The 27,566-nt window shown below is 36.4% G+C and overlaps 1 protein-coding gene across 2 annotated transcripts in view; it reads left to right on the forward strand.

Annotated features, from left to right (window-relative positions):
- The window catches only part of GABRA3 (gamma-aminobutyric acid type A receptor subunit alpha3), a 386,743-nt gene that overhangs the window by 107,426 nt on the left and 251,751 nt on the right, over positions 1 to 27,566 (forward strand). For both annotated transcript variants that reach the window (XM_037059217.1, XM_037059218.1), the window contains one exon: positions 22,659 to 22,824. In XM_037059217.1, coding sequence (XP_036915112.1) covers positions 22,667 to 22,824 — 158 coding nt within the window. In that variant the 5' untranslated portion in view covers positions 22,659 to 22,666. The remainder of the gene's footprint in view (positions 1 to 22,658; positions 22,825 to 27,566) is intronic.

The following is a 27,566-nucleotide window of genomic DNA, read 5'->3' on the forward strand; positions in this document are numbered from 1 at the left end:
AAGTGTAATAGCATAATCAAAATATATCTGAAAAAAGAAATGTTTATGTATCAAATTTTTCAATTTTGAACTCCCTTTTTTAGTTTTCTCTCATTGCTGAGAGTTTCTGTATTACATCCTTTTGACTGTATCCTGTATCTCAGTGTATATTTTAAGATTTATTGTACATTAGAAGCTCAAATGCCAGTGATATTTGTTCATCCCCCATTGTTATTTGAGCATATACTGTGTTGTTTTGCTTTTCACTATTTACATCTGCTTTTACCTCCAAATCATTATTCCAGTATTATAGTTTTTTTTTATCTCATACCATATCCATGTGTACAAGCTAAATCATGTTTTTTGGCTCCTTTCACTTTTTTTGGGGGGGATCATTTATCATACTTTCCAGTGTATACTACATATTATATATCACAATTTTCCTAGCATGAACCATTGTACTTTGATCCTGTGCTGAGAATGCCATCTTCTGTATTTTGAAGCATGCATTAACTAATGCATGTTGTTTTTCAGATCATGCACTGAGGTGTTCTTTTCCATTACTACTGTTTGCTCCTATGTCACCTACCCATATCATGGCTAATGTTGCAAGGCTTCCTAATTATGCATCTATTCAAATGCTCAGACTCCAATATTGCCTCTTTATCATATGCTATGGTCATTTGGGCATGTACTATGGAATTTCCTTTGCATTGATTTATTTAGCTCATGGACCAAAGCTTTAAAAAAAATTCTCATGCTCCATGTCTTTTTCATATTACATAACACTTGTAATTGCATCTGTACTTTGTCCATTTATTTCTGCACCATGGTTTTTTCTTCCTGTTCCATAAGTTTCAATTCATTGGTATACATCATGGTTAAATTCTCAAAACCCATTGGTGGGCATTCATGTGCCTTTTTGATCTATGTGCTCTTACACTATTACCATCTTTTTCTGGATCAAAATAATTTCTTTCCATGGTTAGTGTGTGTTTAATTCATGCAACACGTGCATTTCAATAAGAAGATAATTAGTATGATTTCCTTATGTCTTTCCCCCCTTTTCTGGTTTTATTGAATTATAACTGACAAACAGCACTGTGTAAGTGCAAGGTGTACAGCACAATGACTTGACATACATATAGTGTGAAAAGATTACCACAAAAAGTTTAGTTAATACCCATCATGTAATATAGTTATTTATTTAAAATGTTTTTTTCAAGCCCTGGCTGGCGTAGCTCAGTGGATTGAGCTCGGGCCTGCGAACCAGACAATCACGGTTCGATTCCCAGTCAGGTCACATGCCTGGGTTGCAGGCCGGTTCCTTGCAGGCTAACTACCAGCAGGGGATGCATAAAAAGGCAACCATACATTGATGTTTCTCTCCCTCTCTCCTTCCCCTCTAAAGATAAATAAATAAATAAATAAAATTAAAAAAATAAAATAAAATGTTTTTTTCTTGTGATGAGAATTTTCTTAAGTCTTAAGTCTTAGTGGTGTACTTATTTACTATGTGTATCTGTACCCAAACTTTGATTGTTTATATCAGTACTGAGAATGAAGTATTATAAGCCTTACATAATTGGCTGATGTACCATGATTACCTATTCTTTTATCACTACTCTGCTCTTTTCATATCCAAATGCCTGTTTTTTTTCATGATATTTTGTTTGTTTATAATAACCAGTTACACAAACTTAAGTAGTTTATGCACGGTGGGTTCTTGAACATGTACCAGTGTATTCTTTTGCATTGTCGCATCTGCTCTTGAAGCAAATTCATTTGTTTCAGTATTTTTAATCATATGCAATATCTGCCTGAAAATCACCATTCTATAATTGTGTGCTCCAGAGTTATAATTATATGTTCCATGACCGAATTACTTCATACTTTTAGGGGTAATGTTGTGGATTTTCCCCTTACTATGGTTCTCTACTTATTTATCATTGCCACCTTAATATACATCCTGTCTGAGTGCTTTTGGAATATTGATGGCTTCTCAGACATAATGATTGTCAATGTATGCATATGGACATCTGTTCCTTTGTGGTCACAGTCGTCTGAACATGTGAAAGTTGATAATTCATAGCTGGGTCCTCATTATCATGGCAGACCACATATTATTCTTTGTCTAAGCTCTTAGTAATACCTATTTATCCACTGTAGCAGTCTAATAGATAATTCACTATGGTCAAGTGTGTACTCATATTGGTTACATGCTCCTGTATGATAGTTATTCTTTTTGAGGATGTCTGAGTTCAGTTCCACTGTCTGTTTTAACAGGTATTGTGACCTTCAGGAACTCACTTATTCTCCTTGAGTGAATACTTATGTTTCTGGATTATATATCTTGGTCTGTGTATGTATTTCTATAACATGTATATTATCCCTATATGCAGAATTTAAAAATTTAATGTTAACCTGTATGATATTCAGATGTATCAATGGCTATTATTTATTTCACTATTTTTGTAATATGCATGTGTAAATTATTATTATTTTTTAAATTTAATTATTTTTCAAGTACAGTTTTCTGTCTATTACTCCCATCCCATCCCATCCCCCGTGCTCCCCCCTCCCTCCCATTTCCACCCTTCTCAGTTGTTGTCCATGTACCCTTTATATATGTTCCTCTAAATCCCTCCCCTATTTCCCCTGAAATTCCCTCCCCTGTTCCCTCTGGTCACTGTCAGCCTGTTCTCTATTTCAGTGTCTTTGGTTATATTTTGCTTGCTTGTTTGTTTTGTTGTTTAGCTTCCTGTTGAAGGTGAGATCATATGGTATTTGTCCTTCAACACCTGGCTTATTTCATATACGGTGTTCATGGATTTGAAGAATTAACATCATCAAAATGTCCATACTACCCAAAGCAATTTACATATTCAATGCAATACCTATTAAAGTACCAATGGCATATTTCACAGACATAGGAGAAACACTTCAAAAATTTATATGGAACCATAAATGACCCCGAAAGCAGCTGCAATGTTGAGAAAGGAGAACAAAGTAGGAGGGATCACAATACCTGATATCAAACTGTATTACAAGGTCACTGTAATCAAAACAGCCTGGTATTGGCATAAAAACAGGCACATAGACCAATGGAACAGAACAGAAAACCCAGAAATAAACCCAACTCTCTACAGTCAATTAGTATTCAACAAAGGAGGTAGTAACATAAAATGGGGTAAAGATAGCCTCTTCAACAAATGGTGATGGGAGAACTGGACAGCTACATGCAAAAAAAAGAAATGAAACTTGAGCACCAAATTACACCATACACCAAAATAAATTCAAGGTAGATGAAAGACTTAAATATAAGCCATGACACCATTAAAGTCCTAGAGGAGAACATTGGCAGGAAAATATCAGATATTTCACAAGGGCAGCATCATTTTTTACTGATATTTCTAGAGCAAGAAATATAAAGGAAAGAATAAACAAATGGCATCTCATCAAAATAAAAAGCTTCTGCGCAGCTAAAGAAAACAGTATTAAAATAAAAAGACAATGAACTGTATGGGAAAACATATTTGCCAATGATACCTCAGGCAAAGGTTTAATCTCCAAAATACACAAAGAACTCACAGGACTTCACTCTAAGAAGACAACTAACCCAATTAAAAAATGGGGAAAGGACTTGAACAGACACTTCTGTAAGGAGGACATACAGAGGATCCAATGGCTATTATTTATTTCACTATTTTTGTAATATGCACATTTTAATTATTTTTAAAATCCCACTAATATAATGTTGTATTGTGATAAATATCTTTGAAATAATTTATTTTTGCTACTATGATTTTAAATACCTAGAAGTATAGTTATAGAGTCAGAAAAATTTATGTAGGCTTTTTATTCATGTTGCCAGACTGTTTTCAAAGAAAGTTGCATAAATATTATGCTCTCATTAGCAGATATATATGTATATTTATGGAATTCCTCTCTATCTTTAACAAAATTGTTTAGCATTTTTAAAAGGTTTTGTTTGTTTGATAAGTGAAGTTGTGCCTCACTGCTTTAGTTGCATTTCTTGAATCCATGTTAGGACCAAGTTTTTTATTTTATTATTTTATTGTTGTTCAATTACAATTGTCTCCATTTTCATTCTACCATACCTTTCTGCCCCACTCATCCCCACCTTTCATCCTGGAACCCACCGTCTTTGGCTTTGTCTGTGTTTCCTTTATAGATGTTCCTTGATGGTTCCCCACCCATCACTCCCTATTATCCCTCTTCCGCCTCCTCTCTGTCTGGTTACTTTCTCATTGTTCTTGGTACAGTTTACACAATGGAATATTATACAGCAGAAAGAAAAAAGAAACTCCTACCTTTTGTGACAGCATGGATGGAACTGGAGAGTATTATGTTAAGTGAACTGAGCTAGATGGTGAAACACAAATACATATGATCTAACCTATAAGAGAAACCTAATGAACAAAATTAACTAATGAACATAATAGAACCACAGGCATAGAAACATGGAACAGACCAAAAGTGCCCGGAAGGAAGGATGGAAGGGGATATTGGTGGCAAGAAGGGGAAAGGACTAGACAAAGAACATGTATGAATGACCCACAGACATGAACTACAGTGTGATAATTGACTGGCAGAAGGGATGAGATGGGCAGAGGAGGGCAAAGGGGGAAAGATTGGGACAACTGTAATAGAATACCAGTAAAAAAATGGGTTCATAAAAATAAAGAAACTTAAATGTATAAAATTAAAAAATAAAATAAGATGAAATCTTATATATATGTCCTGATTTAAAAAAAAAATTTGGCCCTGGCTGGCGTAGCTCAGTGGATTGAGCGTGGGCCTGCAAACGACACGATCACGGTTTGATTCCCAGTCAGGGCACATGCCTGGGTTGCAGGCCAGTTCCCAGCAGGGGACTCATGAGAGGCAACCATACATTGATACTTCTTTCCTTCTCTTCTTACCTTCCCCTCTAAAGATAAATAAATAAAATATTAAAAAAACAAATTTGTCAATTTCTGACAGATGTGTTTTAAAGTTTCCCATTATAACCATACAGATACTTCTATGTTTCTTTGTAGTACTGTCAGTTTTTGCTTTACATATTTTGAAGCTGTTTTATAGGACTTTATTATATCCTTCAGTAAATTGAATCTTATTATATGAATTTATTTTCTTCATCTCTAGTAAAACCTTTCAATTAAAGTCTTTATTTCCTAAATATTAAAACAATGTTTTGGCTAATATTTACATAGCATATCCTTCTGATTTTACTTTCAACTTTTCCCTTATGTTTTAGATACGAGTCTAACAAACTACATGCAGTTAATTTACTGTACTGTTATTTCTAATTTTTACATTTTTATTGTTGTTTAAGTACAGTTATTTGCACTCAGCCCTACCACTCCCACCCCAACCCAGCCATCCCCACCTCCCTTCTGTGCTTCCACACCTCCCTTTGTTTTGTCTATGTGCCCTTATAGTTGTTCTTGAAAACCTTTCCCTGTTTCCCTCCCATTATCCCCTCCCATCTCCCCTCTGGATACTGTCAGATTGTTCTTAATTTCAATGTCTTTGGTGATATTCCACTTGCTTGTTTGTTTTATTGACTAGGTTCCACTTGTAGGAGAGATCATGTGGTATTTGTTTTTCACTGCCTGACTTATTTAATTTAGCATAATACTCTCCAGTTTCATCCATACTGTTACAAAGGGTAGGATCCCCTTTTGTTCTGCTGCATAATATTCCACTGTGTAAATGTACCATAGTTTTTTTATCCATTAATTTATTGATGGACACTTAGATTGCTTCCAACACTTGGCTATTGTAAATGGTACTTCTACGAACATTGGGGTGCATAGTTCTTTTGTATTGCTGTTTCAGGTTTCTTAGGATATACTCCCAGCAGTGGAATTGGTGGGTCAAAAGGCACTTTCATTTTTAGTTTTCTGAGGAAATTCCATACTGTTTTCCATAATGGTTGTACCAGTCTGCAATCCCACCAACAGTGGACCAGAGTCCCCTTTTCCCCACACCCACTCCAACATTTGTTGTTTATTGCTTTGTTTATGATAGCCATTCTCACTGGTGTAAAGTGGTATCTCATTGTGGTTTTAATTTGCATCTCTCTGATGGCTAGCGATGCTGAGCATCTTTTCATATGTCTCTGGGCCCTCTTTGGAGAAGTGTCTGTTCAGGTCCTTTGCACATTTTTAAATTTAATTGTTTGTCTTCCTGTAGTAGAGTCATGTGAGTTCATTGTATATTTTGGAAATCAAACCCTTGTCTGAGGTATCATTGGCAAATATTTTTCCATATAGTTGATTATCTTTTCATTTTAATGCTGTTTTCTTTAGCCACACAGAAACTTTTTAATTTGATGAGGTCCTATTTGTTTATTTTTTTCTTTCTGTCACTTACTCTAGGGGACATATCAATGAAAATATTGTTGCATGGGATATCTGAGATTTTCCTGCCTATGTTTTCTTCTAGGACCTTTATGGTGTCATGGCTTGTATTTAAGTCTTTTATCCACCTTGAATTTATTTTTGTGTGTCAGTTGGTGATTGAGTTTCATTTTTTGCATGCATCTGTCCAGATGTCCCAACACCATTTTTTGAAGAGGCTATTTTGACTCCACTCTATACCCCTGTCCCCTTTTTCAAAAGTTAATTGACCATAAAGACATCGTTCTATTTCTGAGTTCTCTATTCTATTCCATTGGGCTATGTAAGACAAAGAGAATTTTAAAAGCAACAAGTGAAAGATAATTACCTACAAGGGAGCTCATGTAAGGCTATCAGCTGATTTCTCGTTGGAAACATTTCATTCGAGAGGGATTGACATACAATATTGAAAGTGATTTAAAGCAAGGACCTCTTACAACTAAGACTGTTTTACCCCACAAGGCTATCATTTGAAACTGAAAGAGAAATGAAGAGTTTTGCACACAAGAAAAAGCTAAAGGAATTCATTATCCCCAAACCAGAATTACAAGAAATGTAGGAGGATCTTCTTTAAGAATAAGAAAGGAAAAAGAGGAACACTAATATTAAGAATAAAATGACAGTAAATACATACCTATCAATAATCACTTTAACAGTAAATTATTTAAATGCTTCAATCAAAAAACATAAGGTAGCAGAATGGATACCAAAATAAGATCCATGTGTATGTTGTGTACAGGAGATCCACCTTAAAATGAAAGACAGACTAAAAGTAAAGAAATGGAAAAAGATATTTAATGCAAATGAAAATGGAAAAAAGTTGGGTTAGCAATGCTTATATGTAAAAGTAGACATCAGAACAAAGGCTAAAATAAGAGACAAAAAAGGACACTGCATAACAATAACGGGATCAATCCAGTAAGAGAATATAATCCTAGGAAGTATTTAAACATTGCAGTACCTAAATATATAATGCAAATCTTGCTGGATATAAAGGAAGATAGTAGGCAATATTAATGCTTCATTGACATCAATAGATAGATTTTTCCACATGGAAAATCAACAAGAAACCAGCAGCCTTAAATATGACACTAGAACAGATGGATTTAGTTGATATTTTCAGAGTGTTTCATCCCAAAATAGCAGAATACATTTTTTCAAGTGTACATGGAACTGTTTTTATGATAGACCACATTTTAGGACACAAAACAAGTTTCAGTAAATTTAAGAAGATTGAAGTAATATCAAGCATCTTTTCTACATACAATTGTATGAAACTAATAATCAATTACAAGAAAAAATATAAAACACAAATACATGGAGGCTAAAAAACATGTTACTAAAGAAAGGATAAGTTAACAATGACATCAAGGAAGAAATCAAAAGATGCTTTGAGACAAATGAAAGTGAAAACACAACAACCCCAAATCTATGGGACATAGCAAAAGCAGGCCTAAGAGAGAAATTTATAACATTACAGGCCTACCTCAAAAAAAAAACAATAAAAAATCTCAAATAAAAATTTGGACAACTGTAATAGAATAATAACAAAAATTATTTAAAAATATTAATCTAAACATAAAAGGTCTAGAAAAAGAACAACCACAAAGCCCAAAGTGAGGAAAAGAAAGGAAATAATAAAGATCAAAGTGGAAATTAAGGAAATAGAGTCTCAAAAAACAATATAAAAGATTGATGGAAACAAAAACTGGTTCTTTGAAAAAAAATAAACAAAACTGCTAAATCTTTAAGAAGTATTATTAAGAAAAAGGAGAAAGCATCCAAATAAATAAAATGAGAAATGATAGAGAAGTAACAACTGACACCACAGAAATGCAAAGGATTATAAGGATATGTTACAGGCAACCATTTCCCAATAAATTATACAATCTGGAAGAGATGGATAAATTACTAGAAACACGTATTTTTCCAAAACTGAATGAAGAAGAAACAGAAAGTCTAAGAAGACTGATTATAAATAATGAAAGTGAAGCAGTAATAATAAAAAAAACTTTCAACAAACAAAAGTACTAGATCAGATAACTTCACTGGTAAATTTTACCAAACATTAAAAGAAGAATTAACACCTATCCTTCTCAAACTATTTCAAAAATTCAAGAAGAGGAAAGAAAATTTGATTTTATGATCCAGCATTATCCTCATTCCAAAACCAGATAGAAAATCAACAATAAAACAGCAGCCTTAAATAAAATAGAGCCAGGTGGATTTAATCAATGTTTTCAGAGCATTTCACCACAAAGTAGCAGAATATACATTTTTCAATTGCCAATAGAAAGAAGATTATAAACAAATATCCCCAATGAACACAGATGGAAAAATCTTCAACAAAGTATTAGAAAACCAAATCTATCATGATATTAAAAATATTAATCACCATAGTCACATGGGATTTATGCCCAGAATGAAAGGTTCGTGTAATATATACAAATGAATTAATATGATACATCACATAAAGTTAAGGATAAAAATTATATAATAGTACCAACAGATGCAGAAAAACCTTTTGATAATATCTAGTACCCATTTATGATGACAAACTTTCAGCTAAGTGAAAATAGAGAGAACAAATCTCAACATCATGAGGGCAACACATGACAAACCCACAACTAACATCATATTTAATTAGGAAAAACTAAGTTTTCTTAAGTTTACAAACAAGACAGAGATGTCCACTTTCCCTACTCTTATTCAACACTGTACTAGAAGTTCTAGCCACAGCAATCAGACAAGAAGAAGAAATAAAAGGAATCTAAATTGGAAACAAAGTAAAACTGTCATTATTTACAGATGACATGATACCGTGTATAGAAAACCCTAAAGATTCCACCAAAATTTATTAGATTTGATAAATGAATTCTGTAATTTAGCAGGATACAAAATACTCAGAAATCTGTTATATTTTTATACATCAATAGTAACCCATGAGCAAGGGAAGCTAAGAAAGCATTCACATTTACAGTTGTACCCAAATAAAATAAAATACTTAGGAATATATTTGACCAAGAAGGTAAAAGACCTGTCTTTGTAAAATTATAAAACACTGAAGAAAGAAATTGAAGAAGATATAAGTAAATAAATTATATACAATGTTCATGGGTAGCAACAATTAACATCACAAAATGTACATACTGCCCAAAGGAATCTGTAGATTCAATGCAGTTTGTACCAATAACATATTTTACAGAACAAGAATTAAGTAATCCCAAACATTTATATGGAGCCACCAAAGACCCCACATGGCCACAGTTATAATGAGAAAGAAGGATAAATTTGAATGTATCACACTACCTGATATCAAACTATACCTATAGTAGTCAAAACATTATGACACTTGCATAAAAACAGATGTACAGAAAAATGGGACAGAATAGAGAGCTCTGCAATAAACCCACACCTATATGATCAATTAAATTTTGATAAAGCAGACAAGAACATATAATGGGTAAAGACAGCCTATTCAATAAATGGTGCTGGCAAAATTGGATAGATATGTGGCAAAAATGAAATTAGACTTCCTTTTTACACCAGAATTTATATACAAGAATAAATTCAAAATGAATTAAATACTTAAATGTAGGAAGCAAAACCATAAAACCTGTAGAAGTAAACATAGGCACTAAAGTCAGACACTTACTTAGTAATATTTTTTTCTGATATATCTCCTCAAGCAAGGGAAACAAAAGAAAAAATTAACACCCCTGGCTGATGTGGCTCAATGAATTGAGTGCTGGCCTGTGAACCAAAGGGTCACTGGTTTGATTACCAGTAGGGCACATGCCTGGGTTGTAGGCCAGGTCCCCAGTTGAAGGTGTAAGAGGCAACCACACATTGATGTTTCTCTCCCTCTCTTCCCTTCTCTCTAAATACATAAAATCACTTAAAAAAGAGAAAATTTTAATTAAATGGGACTACATTAAACAAAAATTTCTTACACAGCAAAGGAAACCATTAAAATGAAAAGACAACCTCCTAAATGGGAGGACATATTCCCCAATGTTACATCTGATAGGGTTACTATGTAAAATTTTTAATGAGAATATACTACTCAATACAGCAATTGTTTGTTGTACCCACCAATACAACAAACAATCCAATATAAAAATGTGAAAAAGACCTGAATCAACACTTCTCCAAAGAGAACATTCAGGTGTCAATCAGATGTATGAAAAGGTGCTCAATGTAACTAAGCATCGGAGGAATGCAAATTAAAACCACAATGGGATATTTCCTCACACATGTTGGAATGGCTGTCATCAATAAATCAACAAACAAGTGCTGACAAGGATGTGGAAAAAAGGGAACCCTCAGGCACTGTTTGCGGGAATGAAGACTGATGCTGCCACTGAAAAATAGTATGGAGTTCCTAAAAAAAATTAGAACTATAACTGCCTTATAACTCAGCAATTCCACTTCTGGGGATTTATCTGAGGAAACTCAAACACTAATATGGAAATATATACACCATTATGTTCATTGCAGTTTTATTTACAATAGCCAAGCTATGGAAGCAACCCAAGAGCCCATTAGTAGACAAGTGATTTAAAAAGTGGTGGCATATATACAGGGACCAGGAGAAGTAATACCTACTTGAGTGTGGTTGGTAGGCTAATAATGTGGGTATAATAATTTATAGTTTTAATTTGAACATTTCACCTAAAATGTCATATGGTGTGCTTGAGTGTGATATTGTTGTCTTACATAATTACATGCTTATAATTTTGTAATAAAAGATTAGTAATAAAAGATTTTGTAATAAAAGGGGTGTTATTTGTGCTGGACCCTGTACACAATGTCATATTACTCTTACATAAAAAAGAATGAAATCTTGCCATTGCAACAGTGTGGCTGGACATAGAGGGTATTATGCTAAGGGAAATAAGTTAGAGAAAGACAAATATCATGTTTTCACTTACATGTGGAATCTAAAGAGCAATATAAACTAACAAACAAAACAGAAAGTCTCATATGTGGAGAGAATATACTGATGTTTGCCAGCAGGAAGGGGATTGGAGTACTAGGTGAAAAGGTGAAGGAATTGAAAAGTATGGATTTGTAGTTACAAAACAGTTATGGAGATGTTAAGGTACAACATAGAAAATATAGTTAATATTATTCTAATAACTATGTATGGTGCCAGATGAGTACTGGAAATATTAAGGAGAACAGATTTTTAGAGTGCATATGATTGTCCAACCACTCTGTTGTACATCTGAACATAATACAAAATCATATTGGCTATAAAATTTAATTTTGAAAAATTTAAATGGAGAGTGGACCTGAATGAACACATCTACAAAGGGGGCATACAGATGGTCAATAAACTAGTGAAAAGATGCTCAATGTCACTAATTGTCACAGAAATGCAAATTAAAACCACAATGAGAATATTATGTCACACCTGTCAGAATGGTTATTATCAGTAAATGAACAAATAACAAGTGTTTATGAGAATGTGGAGAAAAGGGAACCCTTGTGCATGGTTGGTAGGAATGCAGGTTGGTGCAGCGACTATGAAAAACAGTATGGGAATGTGGAGAAAAGGGAATGTTTTTGCATTGTTGGTGGGAACGTAGATTGGTGCAGCCACTATGGAAACAGTATGGAGGTTCCTAAAAAAATTATAAATGAAAATGCTTTATGATCCAGCAATTCTATCACTGAGTATATATTTGAAGAAACCCAAAACAGTAATTCGAAGTAATATATGCACTCCTATGCTCATTGTAGCGTTATTTACAATAGCTAAGCTGTGGAAGCAACCCAAGTGTCCATCAATAGATGAATGAATAAAAAAGTGATGGTACTTATTTGCCATGGAATACCCTTAGTGATAAAAAGAGTGAAATATTACCATTTGTGACAACATGATGGATTGACCTACAGGGTATTATGCTACGTGAAATAAGTCAGTTAGAAAAAGACAAATACCTTATTATTTCACCTGTATGTGGATTGTAAAGAACAATATAAATGAACATCAATCAAAACAAAAACAGACTCTTAGATACAGAGAAAAGACTGATGGTTGCCAACGGGGAGGGCTTTGGGGGACTGGGTGAAAAGGATAAAGGGAGTGAGTAGTACAGATTGATAGCTTCGGAATAGTCACAGGGATGTTAAGTGTTGACACAACATAGGGGATATAGTCAATACTATTGTAATAACTATGTGTTGTACCAGGTGGTTACTGGAAATATTGGGAAGAAAAGTTTATAAAGTATATGATTGTCTAATCAATAAGCTGTACACCTGAAACCAATAGAAAATAATATTGAATACAATTTGTAATTGAAAATATAATATTTTTATTATTTTATTTTATTTTAATTTTAAATATTTGTACTGATTATGCTGTTATAGTTGTCCCAGTTTTCTCCCTTTTCCCCCTCCATCCTGAACCCCCCTCCCACCAGCATTCCCCCCTCCATTACTTCATGTCCATGGGTCATACATATAAAATTTTTAAAAGATTTTATTTATTTATCTTTAGAGGGGAAGGGAAGGAGAGAGGGAGAGAAACATCAATGTATGGTTGCCTTTCATGGGTCCCCTGCTGGGACCTGGCCTGCAACCCAGGCATGTGCCCTGACTGGAGATCGAACCGCGATCATCTGGTTCTCAGGCACACACTCAATCCACTAAGCCACACTAGCCAGGGTGGCATACATATACATTTTTTGGCTTCTCCATTTCCTGTACTATTCTTAACCTCCCCCTGTCTATTTTGTACCTACCAATTATGTTTCTTATTCCCTATACCTTTTCCTCCATGCTACCTGCTCCCTCTCCCTGCTGGTAACCCTCTGTGTGAGCTCCATTTGTTTTTTCTCTAGATAATTTGTTATTTAAATATATTTTATTGATTATACTACTACAGTTGTCCCATTCCCCCCCTTTATTCCCCTTTGCCCTGCACCCTACCTCCCACCTACATTCCCCTCTAGTTCATGTCCATGAGTCATACATATAAGTTCTTTGGCTTATATTTCTTATACTATTCTTAACTTCCCACTGTCTATTTTGTACCTACCCTTTATTTTTTCATATATACACACACACACACACACACACACACACACACACACACACACACACATATATATATATATATATATATATATATATACACACATTTAAAAAATTTATTTATCTTTAGAGGGGAAGGGAAGGAGAGAGGGAGAGAAATATCAACGTATGGTTGCCTCTCGTACGTCCCCTGCTGGGAACTGGCCTGCAACCCAAGCATGTGTCCTGACTAGGAATCGAACCACGATCCTCTGGTTTGCAGGCCTGTGCTCAATCCACTGAGCTACACCAGCCAGGGCTTGTACCTACCCTTTATGCTACATTTCCCTTCACCTCGCTTACCCATCCTTGCTGATAATACTCTATATGATCTCCATTTCTGTGATTCTGTTCCTGTTCTAGTTGTTTGCTTAGTTTTTTTTTTCAGGTTCAGCTGTTGAGAGTTGTGAGTTTGTTGTTATTTTACTGTTCCTATTTTTAATCTTTTTCTTAGGTAAGCACCTTTAACATTTCATATAATAAGGGTTTGGTGATGATGGACTTCTTTAACTTGATCTTATCTGGGAAGCCCTTATCTGCCCTTCCATTCTAAGTGAGAGCTTTGCTATATAGAGCATCTTGGGTGTAAGTCCTTGCCTTTCATAACTGAGTACTTTCTAGCCCCTTCTTGCCTATAAGGTTTCTTTTGAGAAATCAGCTGATAGTCTTATGGGAACTCCTTTGTAGGTAACTTTCTCCTTTGCTCTTGCTGTTTTTAAGATTCTCTCCTTATGTTTAATCTTGGGTAATGGAATTATGATGTGCCTTGGTATGTGCTTCCTTGGGTCCAACTTCTTTGGGACTCTGTGAGCTGCCTGGACTTCCTGAAAGTCTATTTCCTTTGCCAGATTGGGGAAGTTCTCCATTATTTTTTCAAATAAGTTTTCAATTTCTTGCTCTTCCAATTCTCCTTCTGGCATGTCTATTATTCAGATGTTGGAACGGTTAAAGTTGTCCTGAAGGTTTCTAAGCCTCTCCTCATTTTTTTTTTTGAATTCTTGTTTCTTGTTCTGTTCTGGTTGAATGTTTATTTCTTCCTTCTGGTCCACACTGTTGATTTCAGTCCTAGTTTCCTTCCTGTCACTGATGGTTCCCTGTGCATTTACCTTTATTTCACTTTTCAACACCTTCACTTTTTTCTCTATTTTGCAACCATACTTAATCACTTCTATGAGCATCCTAATTATCAGTGTTTTGAACTCTGCATCTGATAGGTTGGATCTCTGATCTGTTCTTTCATTTGGGCCATTTTGTTTGTCTCAGTACACCTGTTGTCTAGTTATGGGAAGAGCCTTAGGTATTCACCAGGGTGGGGGAAACCACATCGCTGTGTTGTGATGCTGTGGGGGGGGGGTCCAAGAGGGAACAATGCTGCTTCCTTGGCTCTCAGTTACTTTCTCTGGGCTTTCAGTTACTTCCTCTGCTGCCCACAAGCAAATTGGGCCCTTCTGGTGCCGATTCCAGGGTGGGTGGGTTTGTGTACATTCTAGGACCTTGTGGGTCTCTCCAACAAACTCTCCTATAAGGCTGGGAGTTTTTCCTGCCACATCAACCCCCACAGGATTTGCCAGTCAGAGGTTTTGAGGCGTTATTTCCTAGCACTGGAACCCTGGGTTGAGTGGTTTGTCTTGCTCCTCAGTTGTTCCTCCCAGTTTATTTGCCCACAAGTGTGGGACTACCCACTCTGCCAGCACTACCTCATCCACCCAGGTCCTCTAGCCCCTGCTTTGCCACACATCCTCTCTGCCCCAGCTGCCTTTCTCCAACCCTCCTACCAGTCTGGATGGGTGTTTCTTCTTTACCTTTTTGGTTGTCAGACTGCTGTACAGTTCAATTTTCTGTCAGTTCTAGTTGTTTTTTGTTTTTATTTTGTTGTTGTCCTTTTTTTCTGTTGTGTGAGGAGGCATAGTGTATCTGCCTATGACTCCATCTCAACCAGAAGTCCTGATCTCCATTTCTGTGATACTCTTTCTATTGTAGTTGTTTGCTTAGTTTATTTTTGTTTTTAGGTTCAGTTTTTTATATATATTTTATTGATTATTCCATTACAGTTGTTCTATCCCCCCTTCATTCCCCTCCACCCACACACTCCCTCCCCCACCATTATCCCCCCCTTAGTTTATAACCATGTGTCTCAAGTTCTTTAGATTCTATATTTCCCCTACTATTCTTGCCCTACCCCCTATTTTCTACCTACCCTCTATTCTATTTTCTGTACCTTCTCCCACCTTCTCCTCTTCCCACTCCCCTGTTGCTAACCCTCCATGTGTTCTTCATTTCTATGGTTCCACTCCTGATCTAGTTGTCCTCTTGGTTTGCTTTTGTTTTAGGTGTGGTTGTTAATAACTGTGAGTTTGCTGTCCTTTCACTGTTCATATTTTTCATGTTCTTTTTCTTATATAAGTCCCTTTAGCATTTCATATAATAAGGACTTGGTGATGATGAACTCCTTGAACTTGACCTTATCTGAGAAGCACTTTATCTGTCCTTCCATTCTAAATAAAAGCTTTGCTGGATAAAGCCATCTTGGCTGTAGGTCTTTGGATTTCATGACTTGGAATACTTCCTTCCAGCTCCTTCTTGCCTGTAAGATCTCTTTTGAGAAATCCACTGACAGTCTGATGGCTACTCCTTTGTAGGTGACTGTCCCCTTATCTCTTGCTGCTTGTAGAATTCTCTCCTTCATTTTAGTCTTGGCTAATGTAATTATGATGTGCCTTGGTGTGTTCCTTATTGGGTCCAACTTCTTTGGGACTCTCTGAGCTTCCTGGATTTCCTGGAAGTCTATTTCCTTTGCCAGACTGGGGAAGTTCTCCTTTATTGTTTGTTCAAATACATTTTCCACTCGTGGCTGTTTCTTTCCCCCTTCTGGTACCCCTATAATTCTGATGTTGGAATGTTTAAAGATGTCCTGGAGGTTCCTAAGCCTCTCCTCATTTTTTTGAATTCTCATTTCTTCATTCTTTTCTGGTTGGATGTTTTGCTCTTCCTTCTGGTCCATTCCATTGATTTGAGTCCCAATTTCCTTTCCATCACTATTGTTTTCCTGTGCATCTCCCTTCATTTCAATTAGTTTAGCCTTCATATGTTCCTCTAACTTGTGACTATAATCAACCAGTTTTGTGAGCAACCTGATAAACAGTGTCTTGAACTGTGCATCTGAGAGGCTGGCAATTTCTTGGTTGCTTAGAGTTATTGGCTCTGGGACTTTGAGTTCTTCTTGCGCCATCTTTTGGGCTGTTCGTGCCTGATACCTAGCAGGATCAGAGCCCTAGGTGTTCACCAGAGCAGGGCAACTCAGTCACTGGGTTGTGACGCTGTATGTGGGGGCGGGGTCAAAGAGGAGCAATGACATCCCATATGCCGCCTCCCACTGCCGCAGCCATAGGTGTGGCAGCTGCCACCATCACCGGGGCCTGCGCATTTCGTCCCACTGCACACGAGTGTACCACCACCGTCAGCCCTCCACCACTGGGCTCGCCTTCCAGGGTCTGCGTGGTCTGTCTCACTGTGCACGAATGTGCAACCGCGGTCAGTCTGCCCCACACACTGATTGGGTCTGGGCCACCTGCCAGGTCGGGGGATCCTTCCTGCCCGACCCCACTCTGCTGCTGGGTCTGCCCCTCTTACCATCCTGGTTGAACGGTTCGTTGTCGGGCTTCCGTATAATTCAATTTTCTGTTCTTTGGCTGTGTCTTTGTTCTCCAAACCTTTGTTGTATTCAAACTTGGTTGTGGGAGAAGGCACAGTGTTTCCACCTATGCCTCCATCTTGGTGGAAGTCCTCTAGGTTCAGTTTTTAATAGTTGTGAGTTTGTTGTCATTTTACAATTCATAGTTTTGATCTACTTCTTCTTAGATAAGTCCCTTTAACATTTCATATAATAAGGGCTTGGTGATGATGAACTCCTTTAAGTTTACCTTATCAGGGAAGCACTTTATCTGCCTTTCCATTCTAAATGATAGCTTTGCTGGAAATTTTTGTTTAAATCTAAAGGTTAAAAAAGGATTGACATTAGGATTAGGTTTAAATTAATGCTTAAACTTAATATTTGGTTTGAGGTTAGATCAAAAGTCAGTGTTAGTATTTTTTAAGATTTTTATAAAGATTGGCTTAGGGTTAGGTTTAAATCGAGGTTACAGTTAAAGGTGCCTCTAGGATTAGGTTTAGGTTTGGGTTTAAAACAGAATTATTTAAAAATGAAGCTAAAGAGAAATAGGGATTCTATTGCAAAGAAGAAGTAACAAGTTTATATTTTTAATAAAAAGAATCCACATTTTAGTTTATTTTTATGTGACATATTTTTATAAATTAATAACAAAATTGTCAATTCATATATTAGAAAATAAAAACACTGGTGGAGAAATTGAGGCATCACAAGATGTATAGTGACATAGGCATACAGTGTTTAAAACAACTTTTCCCATTGTGGTCTGTATTCCATTTATTAATGTGTTTTGTGGCCCCTACCTGTGTACATAACTACACCAGTTTGTTACCATAAGTATAATAGTAAATAACAAAAAAAAACCATTTCTTGTCCCCCAACCCCCAATTTTTTTGAGTATTTCTGCCTTCTCTTAGATGATAGCCCTCTGTTCCTGCATCATAGCAGTCTTACCCCCTATCATGGCCATTTGCTCCTAAATCATATTGCTTAATCCTGTATCAGGGTTGCCATAATATACACATTGTATGTGCACACATCATGGTTGAGGACTAATGTACCAAATATTACTTCACATGCGTCATGGTTGTCTAAACTTATACCATAGATTTCTCAAGCTACATGTATACTTTATCGTGTTTGAAGGCTCTTTGTTCAAGTGTCACAGTTTTCAGTTTATGCACTACAGTAACTTGAAAATTCACGAAGATTGTCATGAGGATTTTGGGTGTCTGCTCTCCTCTACATTCCTTATCTGTACTTGTTTGATGGCCAACTTATCATGTACCATGGATATATGTATGTTTATTTAATGCTAATATCTGGTAGTGTGCTACATTTCTCTGTACATATACCAGAGTCGAGGCCTGTTTTGTAGAAACTTACTAATTTGCTAAGGCTACATGTCCAGTGGCATGTACAACTTTATTAACCAATGTCTTCCCAATAAATTTAATAAAAAAATTAAACACGGTAGAAAAATAGCAAATGTTAACAATTTTAATGTATATTTTAGTAATGTTATATATAGTCATACTGTTGTGTGACAGCCCCATGGCATGCTTTTGATCATGTACAATATCTTAATGAAGTAAGTAGTAAGCCCCTCTTCTCTTGTTCACTGACTATTATGCTCATGTGTTATGGTTTCCTGACATTTGCCATAGTTAAATTGTCTTATACCATAAATGTCTCTATGTGCATTAAAATAATGATATTGCTAACAAAGTGTCATGGTAATTGTAGGATATATATTATGTCCAACCTCTTCTATATATGATAACAGTCTTCTCATACATACTGGTTATTTGAATATGTACCTTAGTTATAAGTTCATATAACATTCTTGTCTTCTAATGCATCATATTGTATATCGTAGTTTCTCCTTCCAAATCATGGTATTTGCATCTCTTCATTCGCACCTATTATTAGTGTGAAGCATTGCTACTTGTTTATCATGATTGTTTCAACATAACCCATATTTATATACCATAATAGCATAGTTGAACACACTATGAGTCTCTTTGCTCATACAGTGTGGTCATGTTTTCCTGTATCCAGAATGATTGCTTATGCATTCATGTTTTCTGAGCACCCACCAAGGTTCTGTCTTATATTCTGTGGATCATTTCTTTAATTTGGCCTTTATATCCTGTACCAATTCTCTTTATTTCTGTAAAGTAACTGTCAATGACATATCATGATTATCTAAAAATTAATCTCTATCATGTGATCATACAACATTAGGGTCTGCCAAAGCACTGTGGATGTTTGAGCACATTTATTGGTTTCTGCATGTGGATGTTTCCCATGCCTTAGAGTTGTCTGCCTATGCATGATATTTTCTTACTGATATGCCATGGTTTTCTGAACTATTCTATTTTCTGTTTATTTTTTTATAAAATGACAATCAACTCTTGTACAACTTATGAAACATGACTGCCACAGCCCACATACTAGACTGACCATAAATAATTGCTGTTTGGGGCCAAATCATTTGGGAGTTGTAGTCAAGAGGACTTCTGGTCAAAATGGAGGCATAGGTAGATATGCTTCACTTCCTTGCACAACCATAGAAAGAATTACAACTAGATCTCCAAAAAATAACACCCAGGGCCATCAGAAAATTAAACTGTATGAAAGTCTGACAACCAAGGATTTAAAGAAGCCATATTCATTCAGAAACACAGTGTGGCACAGAGAGGCAGTGGTGGCAATGAAACAGATGGCCCCACATTCATATATGGTGGATAAAAATCAGGAGGGATAACTTGGAAGTAAGTGATCCCAACCACAGGCCAGACCACACAGTCCAAGGTTCCCAGACCAGGAAGATAAATTCCCATAACTTTTGGTTATAAAAACCACTGGGGGATAGAGTGGCAGAAGAAACTGCCAGATTTTGAGGAGACTCTGTTTAAAGGGCCTAAATGGACTTAGAACATATGCAAACCCATGCACTGTGGGATTCAGCACCAGGACAACAACTGGAAGGATACCAATAGCATATGGGAAGTAACTAGGAATGGAGCAAGTTCTGGGCAAAACTCCAGAAGCCACGCAGTGTCATTGTCCCCTCTCTGAGCCCTCCACCCACATAGAATAATGGAGTGGAGAAGCAGGTTGCTCCACCCTGGCAATTACGTAAGGCTCTATCCCACAAAATTACAGGTGCCTTTTCTGCAATAGGCCAGGCTACTAAGAGTCAAAGCAGCTCTATCTAATAGATAGAGACAAACACAGGGAGACTGCCAAATTAAGGAGATAAAGAAATATGGCCCAAATGAAAAAAAATAAACATAACGAAACCCCAGAAAAAGAACCAAATGAAATGGAGATTAACAACCTATGAGATGCAGAGTTTAAAACACTAGTGATCAAGATACTCAAAGAACTCACTGAGTATTGGATCAGCATAAAAAAGACCCAGGCAGAAATGAAATCTATACTAAGTGAAATAAAGAAAAATATATAGGGGCACCATCAGTGGAGGGGAGGAAGCCAGGATTTAAATAATCAATTTGGAGGATAAGGAAGAAATAAGCATTCAACCAGAACAGCAAGAAGAAAAATGAATTAAAAAATCAAGGATAATATAAGGACCCTCTTGGACATCTCCAAATATACCAATATCCAAATCATAGGGATGCCAGAAGGAGAACAGGAAAAGCAAGAAATTGAAAACTTATTTGAAAAAATAATGAAAGAAAACTTCCCTAATTTGACAAAAAAAAAAAAAATAAACATAGAAATCCAGGAAACACAGAGTCCCAAATAAGTTGGACCCAAAGAGAGCTACACCATGACACATCATAATTAAAATGCCGAAAGTTAAAGAGACAATCTCAAAAGCAGCAAGAGAAGAGGAGAGAGTTACCTACGAAGGAGTTCCCATAAGACTATCAGCTGATTTCTCAAAAGAAACTTTGCAGCCAAGAAGGGACTGGCAAAAAATATTCAAAGTGATGAAAAGCAGGGACCTACAACCTAGATTACTCTATCCAGCAAAGCTATCCTTTAGAATGGAAGGGTAGGAAAGGACTTTCCAGACAAGGTAAAGTAAAGGAGTTCATCATCACCAAGCCATTATTATATGAAACACTAAAGGGAATCATATAAGAAAAAGGAGATCATCCCTGTGTGGTGTGGCTCAGTGGATTGAGCGATAGCCTGTGAACCAAAGAGTCACCAGTTTAATTCCCAGTCAGGGCACATGCTTGGGTTGTGGGCCAGGTCCCTAGTAAGGGGTGTTTGAGAGGCAACTACATGTTGTCTCTCTCCCTCTCTTTCTCCCTCCCTTCACCTTGGTAAAAATAAATAAATGAAATGTTTAAATAAAAGAAGAAGAAGACAAAAACTATGAACATTAAAATGTTAATGAATTCACAACTATCAACAACTGAATAAAAAATCAAAGTGAGCAAACAACCAGAACAAGAACGGAATCACAGATATGATCATTTGGAGGGTTATCAGCTGGGAGGTGGAAGTGGGAGAATGGGGGAAAGGTACAAGGATTAAGAAGCATCATTGATAGGTACAAAATAGACAGATGGATATTAAGAATAGTATAGGAAATTGAGAAATCAAAGAACTTATATGCACAACCCATGGACATGAACTAAGGTGTGGGACTGCTGGAGGGAAGACGGGTACTGGTTGAGGAGGGAAAAGGGGAGAAAATTGGGACATGTAATAGTATTATCAATAAAATATATTTTAAAAGCAATTGTTTTGTGAAAAAAATTACATATTGGCCCATAATTTTATATGGTACAACCTAACACTATGACTATTTCTATTTATAATGTGAACATTTCCTCATGTCAGAAGTCCATCTTTTCCAGTATTATATTTTAGTATGCCTATACCAGATTGTGTTGAGGAGCCTTTAGCTAGTGTATTAAATTAAGAATATCCAGATTATGTGACATGCTGTATAAGAAGGCACAAGCTACCCATATAAGTTTTGCAGAAAAATTGCTTAACTGTATCAAGATGAGAATTAATCTTAAATATGCCATGAAGGGACTCTGGGTCTTAATATTTTATTATTTTCTGAAATAATACTTTTAACTATGGTAAAGACATTTGTGATAGTAAAGATCAGACAGTAGTGGTGGAAAATAAAATGAATATGATAGATTAAAAAATTGGATTATAAGAGGTAGCTGAGTCTGAGAGAAGTTATGTGAGTCACCTCATCATGGAAAAACGGGAAAAATGGAACTGCAACCTATGACTACTGATTACTGATTTAGAGCTCTTTATCTTTACTTGGATGGGTTCTAGTATATTGAAAGAGGGGTAGGTTGGGAATTAATTTTGGTGGCATTAACTGAAGGAAGGAATTGTCCCATTAAGCATTTAATAACTAGATACTAGGGAAGTTAAGTAATTCTAATAGAGTTAAATAAAATCTTTTTTGAAATTTCTTCTTTCTCCTTTCTTTTGTCCATTTTTTCCCCTTCCCCTTTCCCTTAACATGGATCTCACAGGACTCTCCATGTTGATGCCTAAGAAGATGATAGTCATACAGATGAGGCACTTCTACCTGACCAGTCTTGGGCTTCTCTTCCTGATTAATATTCTCCCTGGAACAGATGGCCAAGGGGAATCAAGACGACAAGAACCTGGGGAATTTGTGAAGCAGGATATTGGCGGGTAAGAATCCTTCTAGAAAAGAATCTTGTGATAAATTCTTGCCTTGGACCAAACTTTTTATTTTTTCCCAGATTAACTAATGTACTTTGCTCCTTAATACTAGTCATTGCATGTCTAATATTACATTATATTTGGAAAAGCATCATTAGCTCAGACTCTTAATTCATAAAGTGATGTCTTGGGCAACTCCCTGGCCCATGTTTGAATTCTCTCTGTAACAATTTAAAAGCAGTTCTGTCAAGTTATTTGTTCTCAATCTCTCTTGGATCTTCTTTCTGTCCTTTTTTACTGGCTCTGTCCCATTACCATTTAAATGTGATTAAGAATCTTCCCATCTTATATTTTAAAATCTTTCCTCCAGATAGTGCCATAAATCTTTCCTCCTGTTCATAGTTATACAGCTTCAAGAAGTGGTTTTCTTTATTTTCCCTACTTTCCACTCTGTTCTACCACTCCACCACTGCTGCTGTCTGATTTCCAAGCTCAGAACTCTAAGGCAACTGACACAACCAATATGACCAGTGTTGGCTCTGTTGCTAAAGTGAACACTTGTCTGTTCTCCTATCAATTAATTTCTTTAGTACCACGTGGAAACTTTCAACACTGTTGACTCTTTCCTCCCTCTTTTACTCCTTTTTATTGTGAAATAAAACATATATATAATGTAGATTTAAATATAATCCTTTCTTTGACTTCAGAGATACCACAATACCCTGGTTCTTGGATTATATTCTCTAGAAGCAGCACCTGAGACAAGGAGTCTTAAGTAAATGATTTATAGAGAGAATGCTCTTGGTGAAAGTTGTATGGAAGTAAGGGAAGTAAGTTTGGAAGGGGAGGAAGGACAGCTTCAATTTGACCCCTCAGAGACATATGGAACGTGAATGGCACTACAGATTTGGCTCACCTTTAAGCAGTGGGCTCGGGGTTTTGTAGCCTTACATCAATCAGTCATTTCCCGAGAATTGACTGGAGGAAAGTTTAACCTCCTAGGCTCTCTTCAGCTGGTGGAAATATTGTGAAGTAGTTGTGAGATAGTTTCACTGGCCCAGTGAAAGGATCTGGACATAGTACCAAAAGTAAATACTACACCAGGGTTTCTTTATGACTGTGTTTTCTGCATTTCTACACAGCTCTATCAAAGGTTCTGTGATATAAAGATCTTTTGTAATTTCTTTTTTATTTTGTAAATATATTTTATTGAATATACCATTAAAGTTGTTCTATTCCCCCTACCTGCACACTCCCTCCCCCATCATTCTACCCCCTTAGTTTATAAACATGTGTCTCAAGTTCTTTAGATTCTATATTTCCCCCACTATTCTTGCCCTACCCCCTATCTATTTTCTACCTACCCTCTATTCTATTTTCTGTACCTTCTCCCACCTTCTCCTCCTCCCACTCCCCTGTTGCTAACCCTCCATGTGTTCTTCATTTCTGTGGTCCCACTCCTGATCTAGCTGTTCTCCTGGTTTGCTTTTGTTTTATTTTTTATTTTTTTTTCAATTTTTTTATTTCATTATTTTTCAAGTACAGTTTTCTGTCTATTACTCCCATCCCGTCCCACCCCCCATCCTCCCCTCTCCCTCCCATTTCCACCCTTCTCAGTTGTTGTCCATGTATCCTTTATATGGGTTCCTCTAAATCCCTAGCTTATTTCCCCTGAAATTCCCTCCCCTCTCCCCTCCAGTCACTGCCAGCCTGTTCTCCATTTCAGTGTCTTTGGTTATATTTTGCTTGCTTGTTTGCTTTGTTGTTTAGCTTCCTGTTAGAGGTGAGATCATATGGTATTTGTCCTTCAACACCTGGCTTATTTCACTCAGCATAATGCTTTCCAGTTCCATCCATGTTGTTGCAAAAGGTAGGAGCTCCTTCTTTCTTTCTGCAGCATAAAATTCCATTGTGTATATGTACCATAGTTTTTTGATCCATTCATTTACTGACGGGCACCTAGGTTGCTTCCAACTCTTGGCTATTGTAAATTGTGCTGCTATGAACATTGGGGTGCATAGGTTCTTTGGGATTGGTGTTTTAGGGTTCTTAGGATACAATCCCAGCAGTGGAATTGCTGGGTCAAAAGGCAAGTCCAATTTTAGTTTTCTGAGAAAATTCCATACTGTTTTCCATAATGGTTGTACCAGTCTGCAATCCCACCAACAGTGGACCAGAGTCCCCTTTTCCCCACACCCTCTCCAACATTTGTTGTTTATTGCTTTGTTTATGATAGCCATTCTCACCGGTGTAAAGTGGTATCTCATTGTAGTTTTAATTTGCATCTCTCTGATAGCTAGTGATATTGAGCATCTTTTCATGTGTCTCTGGATCCTCTGTATGTCCTCCTTGCAGAAGTGTCTGTTCAAGTCCTTTCCCCATTTTTTAATTGGGTTAGTTGTCTTCTTAGAGTGAAGTCGTGTGAGTTCTTTGTATATTTTGGAGATTAAACCTTTGTCTGAGGTATCATTGGCAAATATGTTTTCCCATACAGTTGGTTGTCTTTTTATTTTAATGCTGTTTTCTTTAGCTGCGCAGAAGCTTTTTATTTTGATGAGATCCCATTTGTTTATTCTTTCCTTTATAGTCCTTGCTCTAGGGGACATATCAGTAAAAATGTTGCTGCGTGAAATATCTGAGATTTTCCTGCCAATGTTCTCCTCTAGGACTTTAATGGTGTCATGGCTTATATTTAAGTCTTTTATCCACCTTGAATTTATTTTGGTGTATGATGTAAGTTGGTGCTCGAGTTTCATTTTTTTGCATGTAGCTGTCCAGTTCTCCCAACACCATTTGTTGAAGAGGCTATCTTTACCCCATTTTATGATACTGCCCCCTTTGTCGAATATTAATTGACTGTAGAGATTTGGGTTTATTTCTGGGCTCTCTATTCTGTTCCATTGGTCTATGTGCCTGTTTTTATGCCAGTACCAGGCTGTTTTGATTACAGTGGCCTTGTAATACAGTTTGATATCAGGTATTGTGATCCCTCCTACTTTGTTCTTCTTTCTTAACATTGCAGCTGCTATTCGGGGTCTTTTATGGTTCCATATAAATTTTTGAAGTGTTTGTTCTATGTCTGTGAAATATGCCATTGGTACTTTAATAGGTATTGCATTGAATCTGTAAATTGCTTTGGGTAGTATGGACATTTTGATGATGTTAATTCTTCCAATCCATGAACACGGTATACGTCTCCATTTGTTTGTGTCTTCCTTGATTTCTGTCTTCAGTGTTGTGTAATTTTCTGCATACAGGTCTTTAACCTCCTTGGTTAGATTTATTCCCAGATATTTTATTTTTCTTTTTGCTATATCGAATGGGATTTTTTTCTTGATTTCTGCTTCTGCTGATTCATTGTTAGTATACAGAAATGCCTTTGATTTCTGGATATTGACTTTGTATCCCGCTGTTTTGCCAAATTCATTTATTAGTTCCAGCAGTTTTTTGGTAGAGTCTATAGGATTTTCCATGTACACTATCATGTCATCTGCAAACAGTGACAGTTTTGTTTCCTCCTTTCCGATTTGGATGCCTTTTATTTCCTTTTCTTGTCTGATTGCTGTGGCTAGAACTTCCAATACTATATTAAATAGAAGTGGTGAAAGTGGACAACCTTGTCTTGTTCCTGATCTTAGTGGAAAAGCTTTCAGTTTTTGCCCATTCAGTATGATGTTGGCTGTAGGTCTTTCATATATGGCCTTTATTATATTGAGGAATGCTCCCTCTATTCCCACTTTGCTGAGTACCTTTATCATAAATGGGTGTTGTACCTTATCAAAAGCTTTTTCCGCGTCTATTGATATGACCATGTGGTTTTTGTCCTTGCTTTTGTTTATGTGGTGTATTACATTTACTGATTTGCGGATATTGAACCATCCTTGCATCCCTGGGATGAATCCCACTTGGTCATGGTGTATGATCTTTTTGATGTATTGTTGGATGCGATTTGCCAATATTTTGTTGAGGATTTTAGCATCTATGTTCATCAGTGATATTGGCCTGTAATTTTCTTTCTTTGTTGTGTCTCTCTCTGGTTTTGGAATTAGGATAATGCTCGCTTCATAAAAAGAGTTTGGGAGTTTCCCATCATTTTGGATTTTTTGGAATAGTCTGTGAAGAATAGGGGTTAGCTCTTCCTTAAACGCTTTGTAGAATTCTCCTGTGAAACCATCTGGTCCGGGGCTTTTGTGTGATGGGAGTTTTTTGATTACTGCTTCAATTTCATTTGCTGTTATTGGTCTGTTCAGGCTTTCTACTTCTTCTTCATTGAGTTTTGGAAGATTATATTTTTCTAGAAATTTGTCCATTTCACCTAGGTTTTCAAATTTCTTGGCATACAGTTCTTCATAGTAATTCCTTACAATCCCTTCTATTTCTGTGGTATCAGTTGTAATCTCTCCTCTTTCATTTCTGATTGTGTTTATTTGTGTCCTCTCTCTTCTTTTCTTAATGAGCCTACTTAAAGGCTTGTCTATTTTGTTTATCTTTTCAAAAAACCAACTCTTGGATTCATTGATCCTTATAATTGTGCTTTTGGTCTCTATGTCATTTAATTCTGCTCTGATCTTGGTTATTTCCTTCCTTGTACTTGCTCTGGGCTGTCTTTGTTGTTGTTCTTCGAGTTCTTGCAGGCGTCGGGTTAGGTTGTTTGTTTGAAATGTTTCTATTTTCTTTAGGTAAGCCTGTATTGCTATGAACTTCCCTCTCAGGACTGCCTTGGCCGTGTCCCATAAGTTTTGGGTTGTTGT

Source organism: Sturnira hondurensis, unplaced genomic scaffold, assembly GCF_014824575.4.
Source record: "Sturnira hondurensis isolate 20B ecotype Veracruz unplaced genomic scaffold, ASM1482457v3 Scaffold0010476, whole genome shotgun sequence".
NCBI lineage: Eukaryota > Metazoa > Chordata > Mammalia > Chiroptera > Phyllostomidae > Sturnira > Sturnira hondurensis.